General features: G+C 37.7%; 1 protein-coding gene across 9 annotated transcripts in view; it reads left to right on the forward strand.

Annotated features, from left to right (window-relative positions):
- Positions 1-21,082, forward strand: part of WDR33 (WD repeat domain 33) — a 69,710-nt gene that overhangs the window by 23,946 nt on the left and 24,682 nt on the right. Inside the window, exons 8-9 of one of the 9 annotated variants that reach the window (XR_006015465.1) lie at positions 15,582-15,847; positions 16,423-18,961. The exons of 3 other annotated variants lie outside the window; for them this stretch is intronic. Coding sequence is in view for 5 of the 6 variants with exons in the window: in XM_042024531.1 (XP_041880465.1) it covers positions 15,582-15,763 (182 nt within the window). In the remaining variant the exon portion in view is untranslated. Of the gene's footprint in view, positions 1-15,581; positions 18,962-21,082 lie in introns of those variants that run through there. 5 more of the 9 variants (XM_042024534.1, XM_042024532.1, XM_042024531.1 and 2 more) reach the window with 5 other exon arrangements.

Consider the following 21,082-nt stretch of genomic DNA (forward strand, 5'->3'; position numbering starts at 1 on the left):
ACATACAGGTTTGATTTGGCTTTGGTCTTTAGGACTGGTTTTGAATATGGTCAGAAGAGTTATTTGAAAGAGCTGATGGGTGACATGTAATTTTCTTGGTAGAAAAGACAGGCTTTCACTCTGTTATTTGGAGCTTAGGGCTTATGGCTTTAGGATGCTGATCTTCAGCTTTTGGCTTCTCCATGTGCATTCTGCTTTTACATAGCTACAAGTGTGACCTGCAATACTTTGCTTAGCACAGCCTTCCAATGGTGTATTCATGCCATTGCCATCCAGTTAGTGATCTATAAATTAAAATTTTGGTGCCACTATGTCAAAAGGATTTTATGTACATTGTTTAGATCAAATGCAATGCTGGGAAATTATTTTTATTTCCTACTTTGACACATCATACAGCTATTCTGGATAGTAACTGGTGAAGTTGAAGGAGTTCTACAGTGTCCTTTAGGTCCAGAGCTTCACTTCACATGTTAAGGTGTTCAAGTTGTCACACCGAGTTATAAAAATCAAATGTAATTATCAATTTTCAGTCAGATGTACTAATAAAAAGATTAGCACTCACAGGGATAATATGTCAATATATTGTTATTCTTAGTGATTTTTCCACAGCAAGTTAAGGAACATATTTTAGAAAACAGATTTGAATATTCTAATGGTAAGGAATGCTTTTAAAGCAGTTCTGTAGAGAACATTAAAGTTACTTGGATAAGCTTTGCTGATATAAAAAAGACAGAATTCCATAGACTTACTGCAGGTGCTTTTGCTTGCACTGGAGCAAACTAGTATCTATTCCTGTTATGTATTGCAATGGTTCCCTTAAAAGCAGCCTGAAGCAACAATTCTAGACTTACCTTCTGAAGAGAGTATTGAAAAAACAGTGGAAGTGGTAAATTACATAAGATGAATTCTCAAGGTTTTCCTGCAGTTTTCAGCTATCTGTAATAGGCTTTTTCTGTAGTTTAACTGATGAATACGTGGCCTGCATGAGATACACTTCTTAACTGGATCCCCTTTCGTTTAATTGGTGAAAGAGAAGATAAACAGGATACCCTCTAGGGTTCTTCATATGTTGTGCCAGAGGTTCTGAGTCTCTCTTCTTTAATCTCCAAGTCCCTTTGCTGGCCAGTTTTTCACTGCTTAATGTTGCCTTGGCTGTTGTTTCTACCACCATGGCTTTCCAGAGCACGGGAGGTGGAGTTTGGGCATTTTGTTAGCAGTACATGCAGATTTATCAGGCTCCTTTTTAATACCCTAAAGAAATAAATAGGATTAAAATCTTGTTTTCTTGGGGAACCATCTTTAAATAATTCAAGTGAATTTTCTTGGAAGAACTTGTAGGTGGAAGAAATAGCACTGTGTGTCATTGCCTCCCCACAGCCCAGGTGCTGCCTGTCTTTTCTCTTGAGGTAGAGCTGCTGTGGGCCTGATTTTGCACCAGTTGCTTTTGCCAGTGTGAATTTCTGTCCTGGTGCCATCTTGATGATGGTAACGAGTGCAGTTTAGTGCACTTAATAAAACACATAGGTGGGAACTTTACTGATGTTAAAAAAAATGCTGTTTTTAAAATAAGACATGGAAAACAGACTATAGTATAGCAATATTTTATTTTCGTGGCAATAATCTGTTCCTCTGAAAGCCTTTTCCAATAAAACACTCTCAGGTCTTTTGTCTAAACTGTTGCAATGAAGTTAATGCTGGGAACATTTCTGTGAGAACATACACATGGATGGATGGCTTTTAATAATACTAAAAACATCTAGTGAGAAACTGCATGCAGTACAACCTTCATGTCCCTTTATTTATATGAGAAATTAACACTATTGGTGGTTTTTACTGGTGGCAGTGATGTTCTGGGTGTTTGTGCTGATGTATCCCTGAGAATATTTTGGGTAGGTCATAAATAAACACACGATTCCTTAATTATTCCCAGCACGACGTCGTGGGCTAGGAGGCTACAAATAGATTTTGGATTTCTCAGTTCCTCTGTCTTTCCTTCTCCTTCCTTTCACAGTAGAAATGAGTGCTTGGGAGGACTGTAATGTTTCATTCTAAAGTGTAGATGAGCTCTATGTTCCCAGGATTTCAGAGGTTGCCTGCCTTAAATAGGTCTTTTGGGGAGGATGACTCCACCCAGCTCTCTGAAAGATGGTATAACCCATGCTTTTAAAAATACTTTGTAGATAAGTTTTTCTATTTTCTTTCTTTAAAATAGGGTAATACACTAAATGATCTTTCAGCCAGTGTAGTAGACTTGACAAAAGATTTGTCTTAGCCTAATTTGAACCATTAAAACCAATCAAGATTTCATTGCATTCTGCCTGGATTTATAATGTGCAGTTTGGAACAACATGTAATTTTTTTAACACTATCACCTACAAAATAACACGTGTGTTTGTGCCTGCAGGAGTCACAGCAATCGTGGTAAACAGACTTTTCATCTGCTCACAGGTTCTGAAAAAGTGTTTCCATCTCTAGTCTTACTGAAATAACTGAGGAATTTTATTCCTTCCTTCTCTTCCATTTCTCAATCTTTATTAACAAATAATGTACCATGAAGTTCCTTCTGCACTTTCCATCTGAAAGGGAAGGATCTCTTCAGAGTTTTTTCCCTCAGTCAAATAGCAAATCCTGTACTCAATTTAGACATGAGTTCCATCAGTAAAAGGAACCTGAGGACCAGAACTACACCTTCAGCTTGGTCCCCCACTTTTAAACATGCGTTATTATCTCGCTCTTAGCCTTGAAGCAAGTAACTTCTTAAGGTGTTTCCTTTTCTTGGAATATAATTGAACTCTACATTGAATAATTTAAAAGAAAAAAATCCTACCATTGCTGTTTCCAACTTCTATTACCCTTATGTGAGGTTTTTCTTTTTTTTCCCTTGTCTCAGCAAAGAGAGAAAACTCAGCAAATTCCAGAAATGCGTGTCTCTCAGTACCATGTTTCTTGTAAGGAGACCCACTGTTTAAACCTGCAGGGGTTTTTTTGTGGGGATTGCATCTTTAGACTATTGGGATTTCAGGTCTATATGAAATGTCTTCTAGTCTACTGATGCATCCCTACATGAATATTAGAAGGTTTTTTTACTCAGAACAGAAGCTCAGGATGAGATGAGACCTGGCTGATAGTGGCACCAACCATATCAATCTAGAGAAGGCAAGTCCTTGAATTTTTGAACTTAAAAAGGTAGACTGTTTTGGAGTGCTGGTATTGGACCAGTTCGGTCTCCTCCTTGTTGGTGGATTTTTTGTTTGCCACCTTGTGTTGCAGGTCTCTGATCTTCGTTAATCTTTGTTGCCAAAGCTGAGCTGGGGCTGGGGGTAAGAGCTGTTGCAGCTGAATCAGTTGAGGAACAGCTGCAAATGGCTGTGCTTTTCATGTGCATTAGGCACAGGAAATGTTAAGGAATTTATGTTAATAGTGAATCTGTGAGAGGTTTTTTCCTGCACAGACAGTTGGGATCGCTTGCACAATCTGTGATGCAGGAGTTGTTCTGCTGCTCGTGTTATGCCAGTAATCCTGCTGCTGCTCCTTTGCTTTTTTGTGCATGGTGGGCTCTTCATAGTGTCGTTCACTCTTCTCCTCTCATTAGGGAACGTCTCTGCCTTTGTGAGATTAAAAGTTACAAATATTGTATACAATTTCCTGCTTCATAAATAGAAGGTATCACACAACATATATTTCCCCAGCATCTTTCTCTACACTTTGCTCTGAGTTAAGTAGCACCAAGGACTTGGAGTATGAATACTTACACCCTTTCTTGAGCTTGTAGATAATCTCAGTCATTGCTGCTTGTTAGGATGGTGGGTATAACCTATGTTAGATAGGAAGAGTCCCATTTCTTGCTTAAAGCTACTAAAAAATGTTCAGGATAACTCAGCGTTATTCCCTGTAATGACTTTCGAGACTAAAGTGCGTTGGTTTTCTCTGCATAGGAAACTTCATTATAGGTAGCTTTATTGAAATATCCACTTCTATGTGTTAAAAGTAGAAATCCATCTGAGAGTTGAGAAAGTACCTGCTGTATTGACTTATATCAGCTTTCTATTTGTGAAGTATTTTGGATTGAACAAAAATTTGGGGTTGATCCACTAAGTTGAGGTGCTTGGTTTCTGTGATTAAAAGATGGTGATAAGGTGATAGCTTCAGGCTTTTGCTCTGCATCCTAAAACAATTCCAGGAGAATTAGAGGATACTGAAGACTGCTCTTGGAGCTGTTGGCACCCGATACGCCTAAGAATTCTAGTCCAATTGTGAGTAGCGTACAGCGTACTAAGTCTTAGAGTTCTGATTCTTATCTAGAACCAGTGTTTTGAAAATCCTGAAAAATTAACAGGAAATACATAGAATTCTCAAGGAATGGGTAAAAGAGATCATGAGACATGAACCACAGCACTATGCTATAAAAAAAGTTATACTGCACGCTGTTGTCAAGGCTTTTCATGAGACAAGGATGAAGAGACACTGTGCAAGAAAGAGATTATTTCAGATGGAACTTTGAAATATTTTCATCCCTTAAAATTGTCCTGAAGCTGAAAGTTACATAATCACTCACTTTGAGCCCAAGGGCAAATATTTGTAACCCATCTATTCTGTTAAGCTTGGAGGACTATTGAGAAACCTTAGTGTTTCCCAGGACATCCAGCTCTCAATGCTGCTGAAATACAGGATGGTTCCATAAGTGGTTCTCTGCATCATTAGGTTTTCTTGCCTCTGCTTCCTTTTGTGTGTCTGATGATTGCAAGGGGTAGACAAATACTGAACTAGGTGAAACCATTTTTACAGATTGTTGGTTATAAGTACTTGAGGGATGAGAACTTTATTTCCATCAGTTGTGACTTCATATGGAATTAAAAATAATAGGGCACGATGCTCTGTGTAGGCCTCAGGATGCACCTGCAGTGAGAGCCACTGGTGCAGCTGTGAGCTTTGTCCTTCAGCCCTACTCATGGATGTGAAGGAGGAAAAACACTATATAAGCAGATTGCATTGATACTAATAATAAAATCCTAAATTACAGAGGAATTTGATTGCTGATGCTAAGGTATTATCAGTCTTCCTTTCTCAGCACAAGTGTGGTTGTTGAAAAGGAGGCAGGTTGGGTGCCATTAAGGATAGTGGCCTCCGGGTCATAGCAAAAGTTCTCAACAAAAAAAAAAATTATCTGGAATTAGCCTTAAGCCAGTTATGTTAGTAACTCGTTTCTGATAAAGTCTTATGTAGATAAATACTCAGAATTGGACACTTCATTAATTAGATCTTTAATGGAATCTTTGATCTCACATACCATTTCCTCAGCACAGATAAAATAAAGCTCTTTAGGAAAAAGTGGTTGAAATCTTCAAAAGATGGAAAAACACAGCTCCTTGCTGAAAATAATCCATGTCAGTCCTCAGAAACTTTCCTTGCCGGCTTCTTGATGCCACTTGTATGGATTAAACAAAACTCTTTTTCATTTATTGAACTTTTATCTTTTCATATCCTCCAGTTACTGTACTAAAAGCTTTTGTGCATCTAGGTAAGCATAAACTTTGCAAAGCATTTGATATTTTCTTTGCACCATTTCTAATCTACATACTTAAATTATTTCCTGTTATTTTTACATTTAGCTCTGAGTGCCGTTCTAGGTTTAGTAGTGAGACACACTTGGCATCAAGTTTTATCATATGAATAGTATCACAGTTCTTACACTTGAGATTACATGTTCCTAGGGACAGCTAGACCCTGGGAGATGGGGAGAGAGCCTGCAAATGTTTTCCGTAAAATATGGTGGCTTTTTTTTCCATGTTTTCTGTAACTTCCTGGCATTAATTTTCTCAGGAGAAAGCTGGTCCTGCTCATGGTATGTTGCATTTTTAGGAAGACAGTCAAAATTTAAACTAGGAATGTGCTGAAATGGGATCATATAGCAGACTAGGAGAAAAAGGACAAATAAGAGCCTTGAATAAATCTATGTGAAAGGTGACTGGAAATAAGAAGCGTGGGAAATGTGAGGAAAGTGTGGAGGCTGTGTCAACACGAAAAAACAAACAGGTCTTGTAAGGATTGAGAAAAGCTGGTGACAGTGTGGGCGTGGAGATGAGAATGAGTTGTGGTGGAACTTAGCAAGTCACGCTCCAGGCATTTTGTGAACAGTTTGGGGCAACCTCAGTCACTGGATCAGGGCAGGGGTTTTATGGCTGAGTGACACACGTGGACAGTGTAGAATGTGCCAAGAGTGTACATGTACTAATCTGTGTTTTACATTTTGTGTTCTGTCTCATGACTTGTAGAAACTCAAGTTGATGAGTTGGAGTAGAGTTAGGAACATGCTCTGTATTTGTTCTGAAGATGAACATAGAGTGAATCGTACAATATGCTCAGTTGGAAGAGACCCACAAGGATCATGCAGTCCAGCTCCTTAGTCCTTGTCATCCCCAAGAGTCACACCATGTCCCCAGGAGTATCGTTCAAAGCCTTCTTGAACTCTGTCAGGCTTGGTGCTGTGACCACTTTCCTGTGGCATCTGTTCCAGTGCTCAGCCATCTGGGTGAAAAACTACTTCTGGTGTCCAACATAAATGTCTCCTGACTCAGCTCTAGCTTTTCCCTTGAGTCCTGTTGCTGGTCACAAGAGTGGAGAGATCAGTGCCTGCTCCTCTGCTCCCTCACAAGGAAGTTGTAGACTGCAATGAGGTCTCTCCTCAGTCTCCTCCGGGCTGAACAGATCAAATGACCTCTCAGCTGCTCCCCATATGGTTTCCCCTCCAGACCTTTCACAGTCCTCATGGCCTCCTTTGAACTGTCTAAAACTTAATGTCTTTCTTACCCTGTGGTGCCCAAACCTGCCCCCAGGACTTGCAGTGAGGCTGCCCCAGGGCAGAGCAGAGCGGGACAATCCCCTGCCTTGCCCAGCTGGCAGTGCTGTGCCTCATGCTCCCGTAGGACATGGCTGGCCCTCCTGGCTGCCAGGACACCACTGACTCGTATTCAGCTTGCCATCCATCAGGACCCTTAGGTCCCTCCCCACTGCTGCTCTCCAGCCTCTCATTCCCCAGTCCATACACACGGCCAGGGTAGCCCTGTCCCAGGTGCAGAATCCAGCACTTGCCCTTGTTAAAGCTCGTGTGGCTGGTGATTGGCCAGCTTAGTGCTATTTTAATGAGGGAGGGATGCCATCATTCTGACTGTACCTAGGAAAAGCTATCTCTGCCACCTGATTTCAATTCTTTGTGTTGCTTAGTGGTAGTCCTTGTGAAGCAATGTGGGCTTTTTTTTTCTTCTTTTAAGTTTTGTCAGTTTACAGCTCTAAAACTGAAGTATCTAAAGTTGCTCCTCAGATCTAAGGTTAGCTCTGGTTCACTTCAGTTGGGAGTACAACCAAGGTACCTGTGTATGTTTCTGCAGAAAGTAGTTGAGTACATTAAGCATGCAAGCATGTACTCAAGACTTCTTTTCAAAGTTCAGTGCCAGAACTTTCCAAGGGACTGATCCTTATCTCGCAGTGAAAATACGAATTGTCACTTAGTTTTGCTACTCACAGATCAGGCTTTTTGTTGAAAACAAAACATGTCTTCAGGGAAGACATTTTGACTTTTGCTGTTGAAAGTATAAATGTGTCTTGCAGGTAAAGTAACTGTCGTGAAATTTTTATATATTCATTTTTATTTATAAAGGGAAGGATTTTAATGGGGGGTATTTATTTTTTTATTTGAAAGTGTTAGGGCTGTTAAGTGTCTTAGCTTCAAAGAAGCACACCTGTAACCATGACAACTAAACAGGAGAAATCTAAAACTTCTCAAAATATATTTATCTTAAACTTTGTCCGTGAAACTTTTTGTAACAGATCTTCTATCCCGGACAGTTTAGAGTACTATTTGTAATTATTAACTCAGTGGAAGCATCTGATATTTCTAGTTCTGCAAGGTGTTATTTTGATACATTACACATGCTGTCCAGTTCAATGCATCAGCTAGTTATTTATTTTTTATACACAATATTTTCTTAATATTTGTGATGTTGTGTATGCATTGATTTTGCCCAACTGCACATATTAGAGAGAGCTATTCCAGATGTAACTACAGCCACATACAGAAGTAGTTGTAATCAGTGCAGTTTAATTTGCTGGTGTAGACAAGAACTGCAGGTGTTTTACATGTATTGTCATTAAGGACAAAAGGTGATCTTTATCTGGTTTTGACCATTTAGAGAAATTTTGTGTGAAATTTTTTGCTCACCAAAATTAGTTTTTGAAGGGAACTCACCATATATAAATATGAAAAATTGAAAGGTTAACTATAGCAGGACTGGAACAGGTGCTTCTACCAAGTCACCAAGATCTTGGAAAGTAAACTTCAAATTTTCATTCAAAAAAGCTGAGGAATGTGTTACCTTAGCTGCTTAATATTGGGAAGAAAAATACCTTTTAGTAAAAAACAAACTCAGCTTTCTGTGTGTGCTGGCAGATGCATATTTTCTACCATATGTACAATAGGTCTTTTCCTCTGCCTGTTTCTTTAGAATGACGGAGCATAAAAATATTGAAGATATTGTGTTAAAATCTTGTATTTTAAATTTCATCACTTTAAAAAAAATCCTCTGAAGAGAGTCATAATAACCTTATAAATTAGTAGCTGTAATACTACTGTAATAACTGTAACTGTTCTAGTTCTTAAAGAGTAAAACGAACTGCCGAAAAAATGTAGCTGAGGATCCTGTCTATTATTAGCAGCATACTGTTATATGCTGGGGAAATCAAGTCTGAATAATTATACAATACTATTACATTTGAACTTCTCTTTATAGCTGACTTCCTTCTCTCCTCCCCAGGGTAGCCCTGTTTGGCTTTATTTTTTTCTCTGTGTTAAGATTTAAGGAAGGAGTAGCTCTGATACATATTTACTGTCCTCAGAATTTGGATAGCAAGACCTTAACATTCTTTCTTGCTTAACACAAAGCCTAGTGCTCCTTGAGATCCATTTTTCATCAAAGGTTAAGGTTCTTTCTGGCTCTGTAAGTAACCACTACACTTAAGGATTAAAAAAAATGTGAGTGTCATCTTTGGATTCAGTGAAGAGCTGATATTCCACCCCACCCTTCAACTTTCTGTGGGAGGCACTTGTCCCGAGATGGTTGACAGAGTAAAACATCTTCCTTTGAAAAGGAAATTTTCACCATTTTTTAGTATTTGGAGAGATGTAGCACAAATTGGTGTAGAGATGGTATTCGTATGTAATTTCCCACTTAAGTACAAGTTTAATGGCAATCCCCAGAAGTTCAAATGAGTTCAAACTCATTTGATGTTCCAGATATGTTGCCATTATAAAAATAAATATTATAATAAAGTTAAAAGTTCTAAAAAAAGAAAATAGTTTATTTTCTAATCCAGTGGAAAACACATTTAAAAGGCCGTTTTCACTGCAGAGATGATCTCATGTTCAGGATCTTTTTTTTTTCACCTGTTCTCTTACTAGGGCCATAGAAGAGTGTGAGAGCTTTGCTTAATTCTAGGGGTTGTGCAGTCTCTGTCCTTGGAGGTTTTCAGACTAAATGTGGATAAATCCCTCTGTGACGTGGTCTAACTTCATAGCTTTGAGCAGCAGATTGAAGAGAGACTTTTGAGATTTCTTCCAGCCTCACTTACCCAGTGGTCTTGGGCTACTGAATTATACTGAATTCCCCTGTTTTGCCAAAGCCAGTAAAAATCCTACTGATGTGGGATTCAGCTGTCCACCAGCATATATGACATCAGGAACTGATCTTGAAAAGATGATCAAAAATTCCTATTAAAATTTTTTTTAGTTCATTTTTTTGGCAGCTTTTAACATGCTTGAGGAAATGCGCACTGTTTGGATTGGAAAGATTTCATGTTTAGTGGATCTTTTTTTTAGAGATGATAAATGTTTGATCATTCCCTAGTAACTAATAGTATGTTAGATGTAATCATTACTGAAGTTTCAGAACTTCCTGTGTCCTACAAGCATTAAAACTTTGTTGTAAATAAGAAGGAAGGTGTGAAAGATGCTGTCAGCATCTTTGAAGCTCCTTCTGATTATGTAGTGAGGTAAACCAATACCTATAGATATATATACACTATATATACGTAATTGTTATATTTGCATATATAATTTTTATTTAAAAATCTGTAATAGTCCCAGGGGTACATTTTATTGCCTTAATACACGTTTGCTGCTTTCTTTTATGTTTCAAAATGATGTGGTCTTGAAAAAGAGTGTGCAGGTTGTATTGTAAAGCTCTAAAGCCCATGCACAATTAAATTGAAAGTGTTTGCTTTAAGAGAAAAAATAAGAAGAAAAAAGTGATTTAGGTAGATGCCTTACTCATTGAACTAGGGCAGCCTAGGTTTGTCTGTGTGCATCAGTGTTCTTGAAGGTGCATTTCTCTACATCACATTTCCAGATTCCAAAGACTGTAAGTAGACCTGCTGCATTTACAAAAATAAGCCTTTACATCCAGGTGAAATGGGTCTCAGACAATCTTTTTTCTTCTTTTTCTTTCAAGTAAGAGCTGGTCTACAGAGTATATTTCACTGTTCATTCCTACACGTCTTCCAGGTCTCGATTGACTTTAATGTCTAAACCAAAATTATTCAATTTCTGAGTTCAAGCATATTAACAGAAGACTGCACATTACTAAATATTATTTTGCAGTTATCTTAAAGTTAAAAAAATAAATTTTAGAAGTTGTTTTGTCTTAAAACATGAAAAGTGCAGGCCAGATTTGTTTTTGGTGTTTTTACTATGACTGAGTTTAGAAAGGACATTTCAAAAAAGAAAAAAAACACATTTCAAAACTTGTAGACAAAATTTCCCCATTTGAATTGTAATTAATTAAGAACAAGGTACCATTGCACATGGAAAATACAATCTGGGCTGCTGTAAAGCATACTTCTGTGTAGCATAGGTACTTCCAATTGTTAGCAAGACACCTCTGTTTTCTAAGGATTAACGAAGTCTGCATCTTGATAGAGTGCTTGGTGTTACTGCTTGCTATTGTGCCTGGTCAAGAAGAATCCTGCCTTTTCTTTGTCTACCTTCTTTCTTATCCATGCATAATTTGTAGGCAGAAATAGTGTTTTTAATTAGACCAGCTGATCCAGTGAGAGAAAAGAGTAGGGTTTTGTTGTTGGTTTTTTTGGGTTTTTTTAAAGCCTACACCAACCCTTCTTAAGGATGCAGAAAATTGCTTATTTTAGGTCAGCTGATGTAGTTGAATAATAAGATGCCTTCTCCCTGCAGATCTTGCTTTATGCCCTTAAATCTTCAAGCAACAATGACTCTTTGTTGCTTCCCTAGCAGGAACTTGCCTACTTAAAATGACTGTAAAAGGTTTTTTCTGTTTAGCAATACATACATTCTCAAAAGCATTATTCTCTTGGCTGCTTTGCTAAATTTAGCCCTTAGGATTATTGATAATATTGATGAATATAGATTACTCTTGATTGCTGTTCTCCTTTTTGAAGTCCCTGTTCTCCAGAGACTTACAAGTGAGCACATGATGTTATGATTACAAATGGAAAAAGCTAAATTCAATGAGACAGTTCTTCTATTACATTTAATTGCTCTGCAGTTATTTTTTTGAGTTCTTTGGGCAAAGGTAGGTTCTTTGTTTCACACTACTCCTCGTTTGTCCAGAATATCCCTTGCTTCTAAAGGAATGGAGAAAAAAAAGATCATTCCAGTCACCTACACAAGCATGTTAGAGGTGTCATTTCTGTAGTACGTATTGCACTTGCTGTCAGTTTTGAACAGGGCTTTTCTAAAAATGCAATCAGGAATTTTAGTGCTTGCATTAAACTTTAGAATTCCTGTGGTGACATCATAAAACCAGAGCAGTGGAGGCTTTAAATAGCAGGTGCACTCCTGCTAGCTGTGCTTGTAGGGATGCAGCCACCCCTTCCTGGCTGGAAAATGCGTCCTGCTTTTGCACACGCTGCCTGATGCTCTCCTACTGCCATTTTCTTTTCCCTGCATCATGGAATTCTTCAAGGATTATCCAGTCTCTCTCCCTAAGAGCACTTACTGTGGGTGTTTTCAGTCTGCAATTTCACCATGAGGATGTCTGTTCCTAGTAAGCTTGGCTAGAAATACTGGCAATTAATCTGTGTTTTGTGCAATGGTTGAAGCTGCATTATTTCCTGCAGACCTCTGTCATCTCAGGTATCATCACTTCCACAGGTGTAGCAAACCACAGTAATTCACCAAAGAAGGTTCTAACTAATGGGAGTTTATTCCATAAAGGTGACTTATTAGGTAATGCAGGAGTTGTTTTTAATCCATTGCACATCATTTATTTACTAAATTAATGACTTTTGTTCCAACAGAATGTTGGTATTTGAATAAGTTTTTTTAAACTTTTTTGTAAGATGGAATAATTTACTTTGCAAGTAAGTTTACTTACTTCAACTTACTTTCAAGTAAGGAATAGGTATGATAAAACTTTCTTGAGAAATACTTAACAGCAGCAATTATCACAAGTATCTAACAAGCATAGTTCATTATTGGTGTATGAAAGGGAACAATGTGGGGAATTTCAATTAGGATTGAATGTGACTTAAAGTGCCATGTTAAAAATCTTAGAAATTAATGTTGCATTTATTAGGCATGAAGAGTATCAGAATGTTTTTCCTGATGTATCTACTCTTTGCAGTCCTTGCACAGAAAGGACTCGAGCTTAGGAGAGAAGAGGTAATTAATTTTTCAGTCCGTGACTCTTGGATGCCAGTTCCTGTGCACTGGACATCTGCAGGGCTGGGAATGGTAACCCGGCTGGTTCAGGTGACGTGTTCTGCTCACCAGATGTTTTGTGGTAACTCTAGTTCCAATCAGCCTGAACAAATTACCTGGTAGTGAAAAATACTACATTGCACTAATTGTCTTGAAAATCTGTCCCCCTCAAAAAAAAAAAAAAAAAAAATTCATTCACACAGTAGCAGAAAAGTCTTCCTAAAACCACTTGATAGATAATGAGGCTGTATAACTTTTATATAACAATAACTTTTGTAAAGGTTTACTCATTTGTACATGACATAGATGTACAAAGCAGCAGGAATATTTTCTGCTTCTTTGCCACTGAATGTGTGTCATGCAGACTGCATCTCGCTGCAGAACTAAATCCCCAGTGGTTTCTGGGAGAGGTGCATTGACCCAAGGGCACAGCCTCTTGTGCTGTCTCAAGGAGATCAGGGAACTGCTGCTGCTGGAGTGATCCAAGCCCAGTCTCCAGCAGATGAAGATCTGTTTCTAGAGCCAGGTGTTTCCCAGCCTGCTGTACCTTCTCCCCAGTGTAGTGCTTGTCACAGCTGGTCATGTTCATGGCACGTTGACTCTTGTAAAACTGCATCCTGCTAGCAGCAGATAATTGACATGGGAGTGTGTATTCCAAAACCAGAGACCAGCCTAATGAAGGTGTATTCTGTGTACTAAAACAATAACTGTATTTTATTTGCACTGAAAATAAACTGTTGTCATGGGATTATACCTGTTAAAGCTTCTTTTTTTTGGGTTAACTTTTTAAGGTTAAAAATGCACTTTACTCCCCAATACGGGGTTGCTGTGTTAACAGAAATATTAAAAATCAAAATGTAAGTTTGGCAGTACTGTTCCCTTGCATCGTTTTGCCCACAAGTGTATTTGGGGTTTTTTCAGTTTCCTCAGTGGATTGCTTCAGTAGCAATGACCTGCTCTTACCTAGTCTTTCTTAAACAGAAATTATACCATCTTCTCTCATGAGATTCATCTTTCTTTGGTCTGTGCTTATGAGACTATGTATGGAAATTTATCTGTGCAAGTGAAGAGGTGACTTTACTGCCTCCTCCACAGCACTGATTCACTTAATCAGTAATTTTATTTTACAGAAGATTTCTAAAGTCCAACTTCCTAGAAGATAACTCCTGCATTTTCACATTCCTTAGCTTAGCTACACACATCACATAGAGCACTGTAAAAGGTGTTTTATTTGAAGAGCACAGATCAGTTCCTCTCCAGGCCAGGAGAGCAGCCTTATACTGGCGATGACCTCCACCTCATTTTTATGCTTGACCTCCTTACTTCGTTCTGCCTGTTACTTTCCAAACCTATGCCATTTTCCCAAGAGCGCTTGCTTTTTAGCTGTCACCTGTCTCTGGAGCTTCATATATGGACCCAGTTCATCGTGGTTATGGGAACTGGTTTGTACATTTCTGAGACTGGAAAGATACTTTGTATTTTCTTTCTTTTGGTGTGTGTAAGATTAAAAATTTGAAAAGCTGCTACAGAAAGCAGTGAGAGAAATTGAAAGATTCCTAGGAAAAAGTTTCTTTCTGAATCACATCGTCTCAGTAAACACTTGTTCTCTTTAGCCTTTAATTTTAAATTGATAATATAGTTGGTGTTTTCTGTTGGTGGTTTAAGCCACATTTTTTTACACAGCTACAGATGAGTTGAAGTTTAGCAGGTATCTTTCCTGGTGCTGTTTTTGTATAGCAAATGCTCCAAGATCCAGGGAAAAAAAGCCCCATAGATAACATGTTAGTATTTTCAACTTGTATTTCCAGAATGGTGATAATTAAAATCTCTGGTATTAATATTCCTGCTGTTATGCTCATCCTGTACCAAAGAAGACTGGGTTAAAATTCTGCAGGCAAGATAATTGTTTCAGAAAAACTGAAAAGCTTCTTTTTTTTCAGTGTTGCTGAAGAGATGGTCAGACTTCTTTTTTTGTTCTGTGTGCACTTACAAATAGATGGACATTCTCTGTCTTGGATTCTTTTGTCCATGTCATTTGACTTTTCATATATTCTCTAGAATTTTGGCTCTATGTATTCCCTAGCATTTTTTATAAAATTTTTGAAGGTTTCTTTAAAGCTCTATAATAGATTTCATTCAAAAAATACTTCAGACTGAGTAACTTTTCCTCTGAGTGTAAGTTTTTGACTAACAAAGTTTCTGTGTATCTAATTGGAAAAGTTTCATTTTGAAATGTTAGACAATGTGTCTGGTGCTAACATGGAGGGGTATGCAATAACAGCCAGGAGCTGTTGGTGTAGTGTTGGAATTGAATATTTTTCTGCTTCTGAGGAGTAATTTTCCTGTTCTAACCAACATGTTTTCCTGTGGAAGCTCTGAATACTTCATGAGAACATAACACTGCACTTAGAGCTGCAGTAGGCTTTTAGGATTCTTTCCTGCCAAATTCTGCATCATTTCTTTATCTTATTTTGGGAATTTGTAACATGCTGCTGAGTACATGTCCCTGTAGATTCAAATACAAATAAGTTGTAACCTGCATCACAGAGGGAAACAATATTCTTGTCTGATGTTTTTACTCCTCTGAGGTCAGCAGTGAAAAAAAATCTAACTGGTAGTGATTTCCAGAAGCACAGGGTTTGAAGAAGTATTTAGTCTATCCATAACCTGATGTGGTGGGGTGTGTTTGATTCCTGTATCCTCTGGTCTGGTCTTGAAAGAACAGTCTCAACATGTTGTCATAGGAAACCTGTGTCACACTCTTTTTTTTTTTTTTTTTTTTTTTTTACACATTGAGAAGTAGTGGCAGCATTTTTTCCCCTGTACTTTAAAAATCACATCTCTCTTTTGTTCACAGCTGTGACATTAGTAAATGAATCTGAGGACAGGATTTTCCACAAATTGTTGCCAGCACTTTTGTTAGGAAACCCACTTAGACTGGTGATGGTCCCCTTTGCCTTTCTTCTCATAACCATATATGTTACCTTTACATGTTCTCCATATTTTTTCCCCCTGGTTTTGATATATCTGAGTTACTGAAGTATTATTTGGATTGTTTTATCCCATTTCTTCCTGTTGACATCTCTCCCTTTCTTTGTTAGGTTTTATTGCACAAAATCCCTGGTAAGTTTTGAACACCATATTTTTCCCTGTCTCTCTGTTCAATCACATGTGAAGAGCTTTATTTTGGATCATTCGTGTGCTTGTAAAATTTAAAATTATACATGGGGACACACAGAATTTTAGAGAGCTTCATAGATATTTGTACAACCACACTGTGAAACAATTATTTAATAAGGGACCTATTTTTAGAATTGAAGCAGAAATAAAAAAATATTTGCATTTCTCTACTTAATTAGAAACTTCAGTGTTACTTTTAAATCTGAAAGAGGAAAAGATTTTTTTAAATTTCAGAATAATTAGGTGGCAAGAAAGAGAGGACTGGGAGTGTGGTGGTGATATAGGAAAGTCAGGAAAATAAGAGCACTAATGGTGCAGAAATTTAAAGTAAGACTGAAAACATTCCTTGTTTCTCTCTCTCGCCTGAGCTCATGTCTGCTGCTTAAAATTTCAAATGAAAGGTTTCTCTCTTAGGTTTCTGTAACACTCTTCAAATCATTGTTTGTCTCCTGCATTTCAATTACACTTTTTCACTGAGATTGTTATTTTTTTAACTTCGTTGTGTTTTTCCTCATTAGCCTCAAGATGACAACTGAATTAGACACAACTGTATGATAGTGCAATATTTCATGTGATAATTACACACCAGATTTTTTTCTGTTTCAGTTCATGGTATTCTGTTCATTGGGTGGGTTTCTGTCCCCATAATTTTTCAGCCCTTTTGTATTTCAGTTGCTTGAAAATTGGCCCTTTCTGCTTGAGATGAGAGTTCTGTCTGCTCAGAAAGAGCAGTGCTTTGTAACTCAGTGCTCTGCTTTCTGCCAGCACTTCATTTCAGTAGACCTGCTGCTTCTTAGTTTGCTCAGCCTTGGTGGCATTGCAAAATGCAAAGAGCGACTTGAATGGCCTCTATCTTCATATCCCTTCTTGGATCTTTTACACTTGCTAATTGGATTATTGACTGACACAAATCTTTTCCTACAGTCTATACAAAGTTTGATAATCTTTCTGTTGGCCCCCTCACCTCACCCTGGCCCTGCTGCTGTTCACATACTACTGAGAGTATTGTCAGTCATGCAGTTTTTGCCCTAGAACCAAAGAAAATGGTTTTCCCAGTTTCTGTGTAACTAAATTCAGTATTTCTTTGCTTGAAATTATAATGGACTCATGATTATGAGATGTTTTGTAATGGTAAACTGTCAGAAATAGCTTACATGTATTTTTTGGTTGGCAAGAAGAAAAACAGCTTTCCTGCAAGAGTGCTGTCCCTTAAAGTGAGCACCTGGCTGGACACGTGCTCATCTGGTTCTGGCCAGATGATCATTCGTGGCTGTCCTTAAATGTAATTTACTTGACTGACAGTTGTTAGTACTTCTCTCAATGGGATGTTAAAATGGTAGGAACCTTCCCTGTCATCTTAACCATGAAGACACATTGAAAGCTATTCCCCCAGTTAAAGAATATCAAGTTGACTGAAAGGTCTTGGTAGTCCTTCTGTGTTGGGTGTTTTTATTAAAAGATTCTGGGTTCACTTGGCAGTAAGGGTATACCAAGTTATATAAAAGACTTCTTGTACCTTCTTTTACTGAGATCCACAAATACTTTTCATAGTTTTTAGCAGCTTTCTGAGAGAATTCTCTGGTCACGTGGCCACACAGGGGTTTGAAACTTGGATTAACCTCTAAACTAGGTATTTGGGCTGTTCTTTTCTATTGCAACAGCCATAATCACCAGCAGAACTCAAATGAGCATTCAGCAGGATGTTAAAGGAAATTACTACTGGAAATTACTACTAAAGGTTACTCCTAGCTTTTCTGGAAGTCTTTGTTCCCTTCCCAGAGCTGGGAGCTAAGTAATCTGACTTTACCACTTAGAACCTTGACTGAAATTTTGGTCAAAGCAGAGATCTAGAGGCAAGGAGGTACTAAACTCTACAGTGTCTGCCCTGATTTCCTTCCTTTCCCCTCTGTTAACTAAATTGCCAGGCTGAATTTTAGGATGCACCAAAGTTTCTTTATTAGCTTCAAGTTAATGTAAAAATACATGTAAATTGATACTGTGTTTTTGTGAGTTTCAGAAAAACTATCAAACTTTGGCTTTGCTTAATAGTGTCACACAGGTGTAACAGGCAAAGGCTTGACGAAAGTGTGCTGGTGGAAAGGCTGGGGATCTTGACTCCCTGTTGGCAGCCAGTAACCACACCAAGTCACCATTTTCAGTAACTAGTGACCAGAACTAGTTTCTTAGTGTGTGTTTAGAAAAGGCCACTAAAGCTACTCTAGGTTCAGTTCATCTCAAAGTAACATCAGTTTCTGGGAGCTTGGCTTCAGGCACCGGTTTTTAACTCATGCCCCACTTTGGTTTTGATTCATAAAATACAAGTGTATGTTCTGACTATTCAGTAGTTACTTTGACATAAACTATCACTGTGAGACTTTGTATTATTTGATACTCTGATCAAATTCATTTATTCTGGTTTGGCTTTTTTTTAAGTTGATGGTACAGGCTGTAGGCAGATTCCCAAACACTTGTTTGGTTCATATTTGGAGGACTTGACTGGGAACATTTTAATGTGAAAAATTTTTTGGTCTGTGTTTACAAAATAATATACTGCCCAGCAGTTTGATTCTGTACCTAGATATAAAGCCACAAAGCTATGGAAACTGCAGAGTCATGATTGAAAAATAATTGAATTTCTCATCTGTTCAGTTCATGCTTTTTCTTGCTTCGAAGGGCCACACATTGTTCCGCTCTTGGACACAGCTGTACTTGTCCCTGTTCTATGTTCCCCTGTTCTGTGCCATGCTGTGTTTAGATGAGATTAGTCCTGTCTGGTGGCTCCAGACAGTCAACACTCCTTAGAGGCAGTGCAGGCTTTGTCAGATCCAGTGACTAGTGCCAGATACTTGAAAGGAAAGTGCCAGAAAACAAGCAGTAGAAAACTGTGGGGACGCTCTTACTGAGGGAGTGGGGGTTTGGCTCCTGTCAGCTGTTAATGTTATGAAGCATGAGAGTTTTTCTTATAATTGCTGTTCATTTTTAATGTTTCTTGTATGATATTTTTCTTATCATTAAATGTAAATGCCCTTGTAAATAAATATTTTCTGTCAATGAAAAGCAAGTGTGTTGCTGCTTTCAAAGTAGGCTGGCTAATTTTTTAACAGAAAAGAACATCTAGTCCCAGCTACTTTACAGGTAATGTAAACAGCAAAAAAAAAAAAAAAAAAAAAAAATTATGCCACCTTTTGCAATTAAAAAAACTCCCTTTTAATTCTCTGCTAAGTACATGCAAAGAAATCATAACTAATACGCAGTGAGAATTTTAGTCAATAACTATGCCTGCGTGCAAAGTAGAATCCAGTCTGTGTTTCATAAATAATTTAACTGTGAGGAAAACCCGTCTTTGTCCTTGAACTCCGCTGCATTACTGCTAAGCACTCGCATTTCTATTTGGAATAAGAAGGTGTTGGAAGTCTTAATGTGGTATATCTTCTCTTTGGACACTTTCTGCCCTTTTTTCCCTGTCATTTCTCTTGAGCTAGCTCTGAGCTTTCTAATGGCTTTTTTGTTTAAGATTAATACAGACTTTTTAATTAGAAATACTGACTGCTGTATTGCAGTAAAGCATTGTGCTGCATCTAAAGCATCATCACATAAGTGATCTCTCTGTAACAGAGCTGCTCTTAATGATATAAATAGGTGATTAAGTGCATAAAATTGTGGTAAGTTAAAATATCTGGATGCTGATTAAGCAAAATTAGTGACATTTTAGTAATATTTTTACATACTAAAATAACTTACTGTTGATAATTATGTGGTCAATCTAGAGATGACTTAACTGTGTCTTAATGATAAGAAATTCTGAAACATGCATATTTAATTGATTTTTTTTTGGTTCTCACTAAGACAATGTTAAACACCTCTTGACATTTTACAGGTTCTGGTCCCAGTCAGGCTTGTTTTGTCCTGATATGTTTTACAGCATAAATAACCTGATCAGGTGTAGGTAGTGATAACACTGAAAAATAAATTCAGGAGTTAGAAAAAAGAATATATGTCTAAAAGGAAAGGTATCTTTAGAGTGTTTGTAGACTCTAGCATGAACATACTACTCAATGATTAAAAAACATGGACCTGACACCACGGATCTAAACTAGCAAGCATCTTCAGCTGTGTGAATTTTGTTTCTGTTCAAAACAATTCATTTCAGCTTTGGAAGTTGCTCAGTGAATTGAAGAATTTAAACAATCCCTCTCAGTTTAACATGTGTGTAGCGAAAAACGTAACCCTTCATGATCAGGTCAGGTCCCAGGTACACTGGAACTCAGCTGCTTTTCTTCTCCTTGCTGTAAGCAAGCACTTACAGAAGGTACTGTCATTGAATTTCCACAGATGTAAAGAATTCAGATCGCTACTTGCCTTTACTGGTAATTACATGTAATATAACAGCTTTTATTCATTATTCTGTACAGTGCATTTACCATTACAAGCTGTGCAAACACACAGTTAGCATTAAATTTAAACTTGTTTTGCCAGTTCATTAGGGTTTTGTAGAATTCAAACTGTTCACTGAGTGGTATAAGTTTGGGACTAGCATATACAAATTTTAAACTCATTTATGGAAAAGTAATTTGTTTACCCACACCTGTTTCATTAGTGTTTAGTGATTATTATTGTTTCTTAGACTCCTGATTTCACAGATCATACACCTGTTACAAGAGCTTTTGTCTGTGAAGAAATTATAGAAGTGTAAAGAAAAGAAAATTATTTGTAAATTTTTAAACAAAGATGAATTATGTCCCATTCTGTTGCTGGATTAGTGGAATACTAAGGATCTAGAAAGCATCCCCTGTAGGTTGATGAAAACCAGCAGTCTCTCTGCTGTGTCTCTGGAAAACAAGTTCAATAAACTAGGAGAGAGCTAGACTGAGCAACAAAGGACAGTAAAACTTGTGCTTGTGGTACAGAAGTCTGAAAGTATGGTGGGAGGCATTATTCTTAATCCAGTGAAGACTGAAAGGAGCTTTTCCCTTAATTTATTATGCACCAACCTCCCACATTATGCTAAAAAGCACAAGCTGGCTGTGTATCTGTAGGGGGAGGGTTTCTATGGAATTCATTCTTGGAGTGGAGAAGAGGAAGTGCAAGAGCTCGTAGGACAGTTCACATAACTTGATAGGGCAAAGAAGACTAAATTATAGAGTTAAATATAAACCTACCCTTCTGCTGACCTGATCA

Source organism: Corvus kubaryi, unplaced genomic scaffold (assembly GCF_017639235.1).
Source record: "Corvus kubaryi isolate FWS band 111438036 unplaced genomic scaffold, C.kubaryi_AGA036_p1.0 37264, whole genome shotgun sequence".
In the NCBI taxonomy this organism is placed as follows: Eukaryota; Metazoa; Chordata; class Aves; order Passeriformes; family Corvidae; genus Corvus; species Corvus kubaryi.